Source organism: Montipora capricornis, chromosome 6 (genome assembly GCF_036669925.1).
Source record: "Montipora capricornis isolate CH-2021 chromosome 6, ASM3666992v2, whole genome shotgun sequence".
NCBI classification, from domain to species: Eukaryota; Metazoa; Cnidaria; class Anthozoa; order Scleractinia; family Acroporidae; genus Montipora; species Montipora capricornis.
Genome location: NC_090888.1, coordinates 16,581,331 through 16,593,989, shown reverse-complemented (window position 1 = coordinate 16,593,989; position 12,659 = coordinate 16,581,331). Strand labels below are relative to the sequence as shown.

The following is a 12,659-nucleotide window of genomic DNA, read 5'->3' as shown; positions in this document are numbered from 1 at the left end:
TTCGGACACTTAAATTTTCAGCTAAGATATCCGAACAGATCAAATTCTTCTAGGTAATAAATACATCTGTTTACACAGTCTTCATACAATACAAAGAGACCAGAAATGTCTCTCAAAGGCGCTTGGCTTAATTTTCTCGTTGGGTGCCCTTGTTTTGTTTCCTCGAGATCCTCAATGTTCCCTTCTGCTTCGCCTCGGACGAAGTGTTTTGTTACATCCCACTACTGGAAATGAACCAAACTAAATACGAGTATAATCCTTACTAGTTTAATTCTAAGTGAGATACCTAAAATACAAATGAGTAACAATTACCTTCAATAATTACTTTCAACTTTTGTCTCGTACAAGTTGCTGTATTTCTTCCTCACTTCGTACTTGAAAGCGTTTTGTCGCGGTTGGACGCGCTCAAAAATTGGCCGCGCTTTCAAGACGCATGTCGTGATCACGTGCAAGTCCAAGGTTCAAGCTGTTGTTTCCCCAGGGAGTTAGAGAGTTTTGTTCGCTCTAAGGAGTTAAATAGTTCTGAGGCTGGTCACGTGGTAAGTTCTCGTCTAACAGAAAGCTGCATTTCAGTTGTGAGGCATAAAAAATTGCGTTTATACACCAACACCAATACCAACACCCTAGGCTAGCATTTCTGTGGAAAAGCGGGCTGTCAAAATCATCATTGAGGGAAATTTCTTGTTGAAAATTAACTTGTGACTGCAATCTTATTTCGATCAGTTGTTGCTCTAACCCGATTGGGCTCAACAGCATTCATTGGCACAAAGTTGTGGTGCCAGTTTGAAATGCTATGCCATGTCAATGCTGGCTGATTACCGCACCCCATGATCTGCATGGCTGTATTGTTTAGATTTTGTTCCACTCTCGAAATTCCATATTGGTCGCGGAAAAATCGGTTTGCTTGTGTATCATGACTGCATCAGTCGACTAAAATCAGTTTTCTCTGAATCATGGACGTGTAGGTCAGGTCAGGCAAACTGTTTATGGCCTCAGCAACTCCAGCGTTTCCGTCCAACAGCGAGACGGCGAATTATTCTCGCCTCTGTCGCCTTCTGGTCGACGTTGGATCACAGGTCTTGAGAGATACATTTGACAGGATCCACCCTCCTGCAAATCTTTCCAAAGTCTTGTCGAATCCAGTGGTTCATAGCAGCTTGCAGGCGCTACGGAGAAAAACCGTCCTAAATGCTCCACAATGGGATAAACTGTATCCTGTTAGCAAGGCGTCGGTCTCGTCAAAGGACTTTGATATCACTCTGCTGATGGTACTATTTCGAAACATCTGTGGTCTGTCGGCTCCAGTTACTGGATGGAATAGTTTTCCGGCAGCCACAGACCTCACTCCTGAAGCTGACTTAGTTCGTGTCAAGTTTTACAGAAACACAGTTTGTGGTCACGCCATTCAGGCTTCAGTCGATGATGCAACATTTAATGGCTGGTGGAATGATATCCGTGAGACGCTGATCAGATTGGGAGGAGCGTCGTATGGAACCTCTATCGATGCTCTTAAAGGTGATTGCATGGATCCTGACATGGAGGACCATTACAGGGAGCTTTTGAAGCAGTGTAGTCGAGACGAGTCCAGCATCAAGGACAGGTTAGATGAAGTGGTAGAAAAGCTAGATGAACTGAGAGAGGGTAATCCAAGGCTAATTCCAGCCAAGTTGGAGACACGTAAGCTATTTTGCATTTTTTAGTTTTCAAAAGACCATTTGACATCGCCTGTGTAGCTCCCATTGCGTGCCTATATTTTATGCCAACATCCGGGACAATTTTGTAGTAGACCGTGTATTTTGTTTAGCTCTGTTTAGTAATGTAAATGTAAATGCTTTGTTTATGGTGGAAGTGCACTTAGCTATCAAGCTAGTTTACAGGCACTCCAGTGTTAACAACGTGAAAGCAACAGCTCAAACTTAACAGAAACATTATAAAGAGGCAATTTTTTAAAAAATTGAGTTTTGTCAATTCGGCCTTGTCACACGGCGGCCATATTGTCCCGGGAGACCAAAAAAAAGCTTTGTTTTACCACGCCAAGCCTCGCAGTGGAAACCATGGGGGTGAGGCTTGGCGTGGTAAAACAAAGCTTTTTTGTTCCCCCGGGACAATATGGCCGCCCTGTGACAAGGGCGAATGTTTTCACTGTTTACATCCAGGACACGTAGCACGTGCTGGTGAGTGGTCGCCGCGTTTTGTGATTTGAACTTAAGTCGCTGTACACGTTGAAACTTTTAGCTTTTAGCTGAAACTTTTAGCTGAGACAACGGCGCTGCGAAACAAATTTCAGAAAGTGTTGCACCGTGTAACATGGTCGGTTTCGTGAAACTTTTATGAACTTTCGTTGCGAGACAAGTTTAACGACAAGTAGACCCGTTTTCTACTTCTGCAACCGTCGCAACGATCGCAGTGGTGATAAAAAATAGAGTTTCACTGTGTAAGACCACTTCGTGAAATTTTATTACGTCACGCTGCGTAAGCCAATCAGAAACCGACCAAGGCCATGAAACTAGTGTCAACTTGTTTTGCGGGTATCTGGTAACAACATTTCGAGACCAGTTTCGACCTTCCCGAGCATGTACAAATTCGACCATTTGTGTTGCACGGTGCAACGCGCTGTTGAAACTTGTTTCGAAGAGCGCCGTTGCACATAAGTTTGAGCTTTTAACACTGGCTTTAGGTGTTACAGACCCATTAGATTCGTAACGGTCAGTAAGTTCTTTCGTATTCCTAGTGCATTATGATTTCGTTAGCTTAAGGTGGAATTCCTGTTCGGAAAAAATATGCCTTATTGCTTCCTTATTGTCTGACTGGATGTTTTTCTGACTTCATGACTTGTTAACGGAATATATGTAAATAAATGGTTGAGTTTTCGCTTTCGAATCTTACACATATGTGGATCTGAAGAAAGCACAATAGCCTGACAGTCACAATGCAAGGCCAGGATGCAGTCATTAGCCACTTTGGACAACAACTGACAACAGACAGGAATTTTTCTACTTTGGAGTAACACCCGTTGTCGTTTTATTAGGCTTAAAAATTCAATGAGAATGTCTTGCAAAATTAACTTGGTGCTTCTATAATTTAACTCACGCTGTTGACACTAAAGGTTTGGACGATTGTCACACTGCTTTTATTTTTCTAGAGCTACTGAAGACTGAAGAGTGCCGAAATCAGTTAAGCATGCATTATAACACTTGTATGAGGCAGGTGAGGATAACGCCTTGGGATCGAGACGAGACTGTGGATATTGATGAGATTTACACCAATTTATCCCTGGTGACGGATGCCAAAGCACCAAGTGGTACAACTAAAAGAGATCTTGATGACTACACTCAGATGTTTAAAGGTCAGGGACGTACCGTCAACCCGAAAAGGATCATTATCTATGGAAAACCTGGCATTGGAAAATCAACCTTTTCTCAGAAAGTTGCTGTAGACTGGGCAAACAAAAAAGAGGAGACTCTGCAACACTTTGATCTTTTGCTCTTGATCAAGCTGCGAGATGTTTGTGGAAAGGAGACCGTGCGTGGTATCTTTGAAGCATCCGAGCTTTTGGCTACAGATGGGCCGATTTCATGTGACAGTCTATACGACTATGTTCGCGAAAACCAAGAAAGAGTGTTACTTGTTTTGGATGGCTATGATGAGTATCAGCCGCGTACAGAAACAAGGTCTGTTGTTCATGAGATCTGGGAAGGGAAACAACTGAGGAACTGTCACGTAGTGATAACAACGAGACCGATGGAAGGTGAAGAATTAGTGAAGTTTAGCCACTTAAAATGTGAAATCAGAGGTTTTCTGAGCGATAAACAAGTAAACGACTTCGCAATGAGATTCCTGGAGAGTAGAAAAGAAATTGAAGAGTTCAATAGTTACCTGAGCAAAGAAAAACTATGGGACCTTGCGGAGATTCCTCTTCTCCTTCTTATGCTTTGTTTGATTTGGAAAGACAGGTACCGCAAAGAATTGCCCACAACCAAATTGGCATTACATGAGAGATTTGTGGTGACCTTACTTTGTCACATGAGCTTGAAAGATCCCGATGATGTTCCGTTGCACAGTACAGATATCCTCAATGATTACAGAAACGAAATTAATGCAATAGGAAAATTTGCATTTGAAGCTCTTTTGAAGGGCTCTGTCTATGTCAAGATAAAGGATGAACTACACTCTCAAAACGGTAGTGTTATCGACAAAATGTTCCGTTCAGGTCTCTGTCATTTTGCGAAGCTTTCGAGTGTAAATCCAGGGAAAACCTTATTGTTTCTTCACAAATCAATTCAGGAGTTTTTGGCCGCATGGTATTTGATTCACGAGGATCATATCGTGGCAGTTCTCCGGGAAAACATCGATTCGATTGGCAAAGCACTGAAGATGAAAGAAGTCCTCAAATTTATGTGCGAAGGGTCTGTTGAAGGAGCAAAGGCTGTTTTTGGCATTCTAGAGCTTTCCGGGGAGAAAGAATGCCTCACCAATTTTAACTTTAACAAGACGCCATCTTTAGACAAGTTGTCTTCATACCAAGTAATGTTCTGTGACGTCAATTTGGAGTGTCTGATTAGCTGCTCGACATCTTTCAGACAAGAAGTATACCCTCTGTTCTTAGCTGCTGTCGGCGGTGTTGTGACAATAAGTAACAACAGCATGAAAAAGGTTGCTGCTGAGAATTTACTCCGGTCCGCGTTTTTGCCAGACTTAGTGTTCTTCGAGCATTCTAACTTCGCTGATTTTGTCACCATAATTGATAATTTGCGTGCATTGATAATAACTTGTTCCGGACTAAGGATCAGAGCTTCGGTTTTTCTACGCATGTACGATGTTCCAGAGTTGAAGCCGGAGCATTTCTTTGTAAGAAGGACAGGTGACCAGGTTTATCTTCATTTTGGTCGCGTTTGCAGAACGTTCGCTTGTCGCTATTTCAAATTGCTGAGGGACCTAGCTTCACCTTTATCGGAAGCCTCTCAAATGAAGCACGCTGTGCAAGAACTGCCCAACGGACAAAACACTGCTATCGCAAGCACTCAAAATCGAGACAACTGTTTTTCGTTGGTCAGTGAAGTTGCCGTTTTCGCCACGTGGGCAAGTGAACAATTAACGTTCACCCGCAACTTACTGACAGCTGTCTGTTTTCCACGTGATGTTGTGATGGAACACGTCCAAACTGACGACAATGTAGTTTCCTACATAAATTTCACCGAAAACTTGAGTAGTTTGTTCCTATTCAACTTGCAAATGTCCGCCCAGGATCCAGCCTTTGCAGTCGCCAGCTCCCTTGGAGAAGCTCCCAATTTACACGCGTTGAAAATAACAGGAAGCCTACTGCATACAGAGAGTGTACGATCCCTCGGTGCAAGTTTTTGTCATGTACCTCGTCTGTCTTACCTAACACTCTCTGAAGTCGGTATGGATGACCAAGGGTGTGCATCACTTGCTACGTCACTGAAGCATGTACCGCGGCTGAAGGCTCTTAATCTGTCAAAAAACCATCTTGGAAAAGGGATCATTGAGTTAGCTAGGCAATTAAAAAATGTGCCTAGTCTGCTGCATCTCGACTTAGAAAGAACAGACATAGTTGAAGAGGGAGCCAAAGCCTTGGCTCAAGGAATTGGGTCGCATGTCACATCCCTGCGTACTCTTCAGGTGGGATATAATCCTCTCGGCCGTGGAGTTCGAGAAATTGTCCAGAAGGTGTGTGCTCTATCAGATCTTAAGCAACTAGATCTAGAAGGTGTGACGATGACGAGGAGTGAAATTGACGCTGTGACGGATGCACAACTCATTGATGCCATTGTGATAACAAGTTATCATGTAAGTTGTGTTATTTTTAAGTTCAGTTTCAGCTTAGTAGGTGCTTTGTTGTTTTAAGTTTTCTTTAACGTATATCGCGATTGTGCTCTTTCCACCGAAGCACGACACTTTAGATGGAATTTTTTTGCAACTCCCCGGCATGTATATTTATGAGTGTAGGGCTAAAACTTCCTTAATTTTTCCACGCACACCGTCTTCCATCCCACTTTTCTTCACAAAGGAACAAAATTAATGACTTAAATCTAACCAGAAGAGTATGCATAGGTGTCCACTGGCATTCAACCGATTTTAGACTTATGTCAGGGGTAGACACCTGTATTCTCACTTGAATTTTTACGTTTGAAAATCAGTTAAAAGTAAAATTTTAAAAGTTCTAGTTCATGAGAGTTGAAACAAATAACTGAATTAAGCCGAGGAAAAAACGTAGTTTAGAAATGAATGTACGTTTCAATGTGATGTGGACACGTTACTGAACTATTCAGTGAAAATGAAACTGAAGTGTTGCAGCTAAATTAATTGGAACGCAACGTAGATTGAAATCAAACAGGACAAAGTTTTAGACTAAGATTTAACCGGTGAAGTCTTGACAATTAAGTTCGAGTTATGGAGTATAAAATTGTATAGAAAGTGACCCGAAACGAAATGAATATTGCTTCGAGCAAGCATGCAGGTTATCGAGGATTAGGACGGTTACCGATCGAGAGTAAATTACTATCGACTTAATGTCGGAAATCTAGGAGAAATTGATCACGGCTCAACTTGGTTCAAGGATCGAGTTAAAGGGGGCGTTTTATCGCTTGCCACAGATTTATTTTTAGTTCAGTTGTGCTTTTAAAATCCTTCTACAAGTCCCGTTCAATATGTTTGATGCATTTTAATTTCACGTTGTAGGATTATAAAGGAAACCCAAAGCCAGAGAGCCAGTGGCCGACATTGCGAAAGTGTAGAGCTTGAAGTTTGGAACGCTTTCTCTAACAACCTGCTGCTGTGTTCCAAAAGGCCAGGAATCTGAAATAGAAACAAAGTCGTTTAATCACGCTAGGTGTACGTTCGAGTTCGTAGAGTTGTTTTAGCTTGTGACTTTAGTACCCAGTTCTGGGCTTGTCCGGTACCAAGTGAAAGATTGCCGGCCATGTTGTTTTTTGTCCTTTGGCGGACTTAACAGTCTTGCTTGTCATATACAGAGGTTCAAGCGTTGTTCCACAAGTCAGTTTTTAGTGAGCCATCTGTGTGGGATCTGAAGTATTATACGAGCCATATTTTCCTTTCGTTTAGAAATCGTTAAAGGAATAGTCACATAACAAATTTGTAACACCCGACGAATGAGGGGGGTATAGGGGGGAGGGGGGGGGGGGTAAAGATAACGTTTCACATAAACTAAATCGGGCATTTCGCGTTCCACGTGTTAAAAAACCACATTTTTAGGAGTAACGGACAAACATTTGGCTATTTCACGGAGGTGAGAACAGTTTAATAACTGAGGCCTTAGACTTACCTCTTATGGCCACAAAACAGCCCTAAGGACCTTTTTATGATACGTCCCGATCGTGTTCTCGGAGCCATAAAAAGAAAATTCAGTTCTCTGTTATTCCCTCCAACTTCTTGACTCGATTCCAAGGCACTAACATTTTCATCCTCCTCTGGTTCTTCTTTTTGTGGACTTAAACATTCTGTTTGGTTTCTTTATCCAAAACATAGAAATTGAGTATGATGGTCACTGGACATGTGACTTCCAAGACTTCCGAAACCTCCGCCATATTGAAACTGTTCCCATAAGACCCTGGGGACTGTCGAAACCTACAGGGGAGACCTGGGGGAAGGTTCATCCCCAGGATCTTTGACCTTTGACAGGAAGTCACGGTTGATAAGGATTCAGTACGGCAGCCACTAGCTTTGTCCGGAAATGGGGAAGATCTTCATTTTCACGGACATAAGAAGCAAATTCACATTTCACAAAAAAAAAACGCTTCAATCACCCTTCACATTAATTAATAAGATCATTAACGTTTCACGAGAAATAAAAGGGTCCGATCACGGCTCACGAAAATATCCTATACCCCCCTCACGAATGTAATGGAATCGTAGGACTGAGAGCAGGGCAATTATGGCTAAATCGTAGAAATGTATACACAGATTTAACGGGTACTATTCTCCGATCTACCTCTACGATTTTTACCCATTTTATGATTGAAGCCTCCGATCCTACCTATTTTACGACTAAAGTTCACGATTTGCTCGGTGATTTCCTAGAAATAGAACTTGTCATAGATTTCCGATGAAACTTTGCACACTGTTGTAACATGTTTAGGATATGATAAAAAGGGGGGTCACCGGGCTCGTTTCCATGGTACGACGCTGACGAATACGGCTATTTAAGCCACTTCGACAATGGTCACGCATCCCCAATGTTTAGACAAATTTATCTCGATTTTGTAAATGTAATCCATGATATGACACTGATCCTGATGTCATTCCATGGTTATTTTACGTGCATACTTGAAAAGTGTATTTGAATGTCTTTGTGAGTACTAAGCTCCTTCCGTACAATTTTATGAAATTGCCAAAAAAGTCGCCACAGATTTTTGCTGAATTTTTTACTACTCCACGAAGACGCCGTTCTCAGCAAAAATATTAATAAGAAATAGGGGTCACCGTACTCGATCAGGAGGAAATAGCCATTCTTTGACGGATTAAGCTTGGCGTCCATGAAAATCCGCCATTTTACAATGTGCGCGAGCTAATGCGCAACCCTAAGCAAAAACTTATGCGCAGTAGGGTTGCGCAATGCAAAACCAGGGAATCACCTTAATTTTATAATCGACCATTACTGTGGTCTTTAATTTTGCGTTGTGTTCGTTCGGGCGCAACTCTTTTAGATCGAGTAATAATCAAGTATTACTGTGCTCGTTCGGGCGCAACGATTGAGTAATGATCGAGTATTACTGTGATCTTTTCAGTACGTTTTGCTGTGTTTGCTCGGGCGAAAACCATCCTATAATCGCTGTATTTGCGGAACGGCGTTTTTACAGAGTCAGTTATTTTTAGATTGATTTTCCCGCGAAACCAGACCTTTCCAGTTAATCACAAATCTTGCATGAGAAATTATTACTCATGGGATTGACAATGGTCACTCAATGGTCAAATCTTATTTAATGCTTAATTTTGTTTTTCAAGATTGACTTCTTCTAATGTAAAGTTTTGCCAAATATCAGCGTTGAGCAGCATTCTGGAGTAGAGAAATAAACGCCTTGGTTAATTTTTAATCTGGGATTAGCGTTAATCGGCTTTTGAACAACCGGGTCCTGACCTGTTGTAAATGACTCCTTTGCAAAGTTTGAATTCGACTCTTACTTCTCGCCATTCACTGAGAGAATGTGAATGAAAATACAGAGATCAATACACAGAACTTACGACTAGGAAACATTAACGAAAAAACTATGAACTCACAAAAATACAACACCTAAAAGATCTGTGCGGCAATCCCGGTTGACAAAAAACTAATCATAATAAACATGTTGAAAATAAGTTATATACGAAAACCAAACAAGCCTAGAGAAACTACAGGGTGTGCCATTGGGATAAACGGCGTAGCGTACACCTTATTTCAAAATGGTGCCTATTAATATTGCAAATTAGCCCTTGTTGCCTCGTTTTAAAATAAAAATTTAAAGAATATATGACCTCGAACGAAGCATCGAGGGCTAATTTGCAAGCAAGCAAAAGAATACTAAAATTAAATTGGAAGCCATTTTGGAATATAATGGTGTATTTTCAGTTACGGAAAAAGGAAACAAAAACGGCAAACACAAAACGAAGGCTACCTAGAAACATTGGATATCTGAAAAAAAAAAAAAAGGAGGGAATGACAAACACGCTAAAAATGATAACGAAGGGAAACTTACGAGAATACGTGGCTATACTGGTAATCTTAATGTTGAAGAGATGAGTAAGTGGACACTTTGTGACGCTAAGCATGAGGGACGAGTTCATTACCATCCATTGCAATCCTGGGGCCAATTGCCTTCAAAGTCTGATTAAGTTGGCGCAAACCAGTTTCAACACTTTTAAGAGACCTTGTTATTAGAAGGATTGACACTACAACACTTTATCACTTAAGGTTATCGTATACCTTCAAGGGTGTCTCGCGTCCGAGCGATGTAGCGTGTCCGGTTTAAAATGCAGATACCTAAACTCCTATATCAAATTAAAGCTTATAGAGCTGGCTATCAAACCGTATCAAGAATTTTGAAATTAAATGAATTCTCGAATTTTTCACGAGCTCTAAATGCGAGCGTCCGAATCGCCCTTTCAAAGCTCCAAGTTAAAGCAAATTTTGCTTTTCGCTATTTTATTTTTTTCCTCCTCTTCCCGACCCAAAGCGCTACGAAAGCGTGTCTGCCTTCTACCATACTCAGTTGCAGTGAAAAGTTACAGAACGTTTTCGAAATAGTATTTAAAAAAATGTGAAGTGTTCGTACAAAAATCGCTCTCAGAGAAAAAATATTTTGAAATAGAAAATCGCAGGCACGTTTTTGTTGTTTATATTTTCATCTAGCCACTGTCAAAATTTTGGGGCAGTCCGACAAATTTCATTTCAGTTTTAGCTCCTTAAAGTGTCCGCTTGAAGTGAAAAAATTGATTCGAAAAAACAGCGCTGAGACTGTCAATCAAACGGGTAATTTTTACTTCCGTCCAAAACGTAAAACCACCATTTCTCCGCCAATTTAATCTTTTTGATTAGTTTCTTTTTTTCACATTATATATCCCATTTCGAGCAATATGTTAACCATAAAATCCAAGTTTGAAGAAAATTGCCGATCTGAAGGTATACGGTAACCTTAACAGCAACGTTATGGTATCGTGTGAAACATATCTTATTTGCTGAACAGGATGCAGTCATTTTCGCGACGTAAGGAGTTACCATGGCAACAGGAAAGCCTTGCAAAAACACCCTATATTTTGGATTTAGTTGTTCATATCCGAAAAAGTAACTCCGTGACCCTAATGTTTTTATTGCACAAAAGTGATCAGCAGGCCAAGATGAAAATCTCTGCAAAGTTTTAAAAAATACTGTGCAGCGGATTTAGAGCTACCTTAACTTTTCAATTATTTAAGGTGGCTCTGAATATGCCCCACAGAAGTTTTTAAACTTTACAAATAAAGTAAATAAAAAATGGGGGTCACCGAGTTTGTTTTTGAGATATGAGCAGCTCAAGCCAAAACATGGGGCGTTTTTGAAGGGTTTTCCTGTTGCTACGGTAACTTCGTACGTCGTAAAAATGACAGAATCTTTTAAAGCAATAATTGGTTTTTGATATGGTACCATAACATTTCTGTTAAGTAGTCAAGTGTTGTAGTGTCAATCCTTCTAATAAGAACGTTTCTTTCAAGTGTTGAAACTAGTTTGAGCCACCTTAAAGAACCTGACCCACCCTCTTTGCATTGCGCGCTTTTGTTCTTGTTACTGTTATCCAGGAATTTGATTCGTCTACTTCCATAAATGGGCAAGTATTAGTCGAGAAAAAATTTAACAAAATTTTGTCAATGCAACAACGAATGTTTTGAAGAGAGAGTCGTACATAAATAAAAGTAGAAACTGAGATTCTAATAAACATAGCTTACTTTCCTGTGGAAAACAGAATTATATTATTACATTACTGCTGCCGTGGACCGAGCCCACATAGCGCCAACATAAACGATCGCCACTCCTTGCGGTCCTGCGCTACCACTGTTGCCTCTTCGAAGAAAAGTTCAGAGTCTTGCAGGTCTCTCGACACTGTATCTTTCCAGCGCATGCGTAGCCTGACTGGGCGACGGCGCCCTCGTGGTTCCCAGCGGCGGGGCAAACGAGTTTGGTGCATACGGGTGACATGTCGGAGCCATGTAAGACGTTTGTGTCGTAAGATGTTAAGGAGCGGTACTTGGCTGGTTCTCTCGAAGATCACTTTATTTGGCACGTGGTCTTGCCAGGAGACGCCAAGAATTCTTCTTAGGCATCTGGTGTGAAACGCTGGTAGTCGTTTCTCTTCCTGGACGGTGGCCGTGTTCCAGAATTATATACCACATTTTGATACCCGATGGAAAGTCATAGAATTCCGAGTTCCGGGGGCCCTGAAAAATGTGGGCGCGCAATGTAAAGTGGGTGCGTCAGATTCTTTAAGCTAATTCTGGATAATAAGCAACTTTCACGATAGCGTCATTTGACTCCAACTACCAGAATTCAGTTTGTTTTTCTTTTCGTGTTTAAATTTTGTATTCCCAGCGGGGTAAAATGACAATCGCTCTAATTAGCATGAGACAAGCAAAGCCTGATGGATTCTGGTACTTGTAGTCAAATGGCGTCATCATGCGTATGTCCTATTGAAAACTTAAACTAAAATTGAAATTGAAGTTTATTTACTAATCAAGGCAAAATTTCCATCTTCTTGAAAAATGTTGTACCCAATTCAAGTCTCCCGTGTTAAGATTCTTTGTGCACTGTATTTGCATTACAATGTAGCACTCACGTTTAAATGATACGGAGATATCTGGAACAAAACGTTTTATTCCCAAAGGATTTGAATTGGGTACAACCTTGAGTTAGTCGATTTGGTATATTCTTGCCTTACACTCACGCCATTAGACGACCATGTTGGTGTTGTACAATCCGGGGGGGGGGGGGGGGGGGTACGGCCGTATATGGACTATATAGGTATGTGCCGCTGTGAAGAGTATGCGTGGTTTTCAAGCAGTTTACTCAAGCATAGAGTATATAAATCATAGCCTTTCGGTCAGGAATAGGGTATCATTTTTCACGAAACTGACCAGTCGGTTGAAGATTTTATCAAGACTAAGGAAACCAGAAATTCCCA

The 12,659-nt window shown here is 41.1% G+C and overlaps 1 protein-coding gene across 1 annotated transcript in view; it reads left to right on the top strand.

Annotated features, from left to right (window-relative positions):
• LOC138051630 (nucleotide-binding oligomerization domain-containing protein 2-like) overlaps positions 1-7,113 on the top strand; it is an 8,122-nt gene extending 1,009 nt beyond the window's left edge. Inside the window, exons 2-4 of the mRNA XM_068897870.1 lie at positions 966-1,677; positions 3,143-5,808; positions 6,700-7,113. Of these exons, the coding sequence (XP_068753971.1) occupies positions 987-1,677; positions 3,143-5,808; positions 6,700-6,762 (3,420 nt within the window). The 5' untranslated portion in view covers positions 966-986 and the 3' untranslated portion in view covers positions 6,763-7,113. The remainder of the gene's footprint in view (positions 1-965; positions 1,678-3,142; positions 5,809-6,699) is intronic.
• Positions 7,114-12,659: the final 5,546 nt, after the last annotated feature.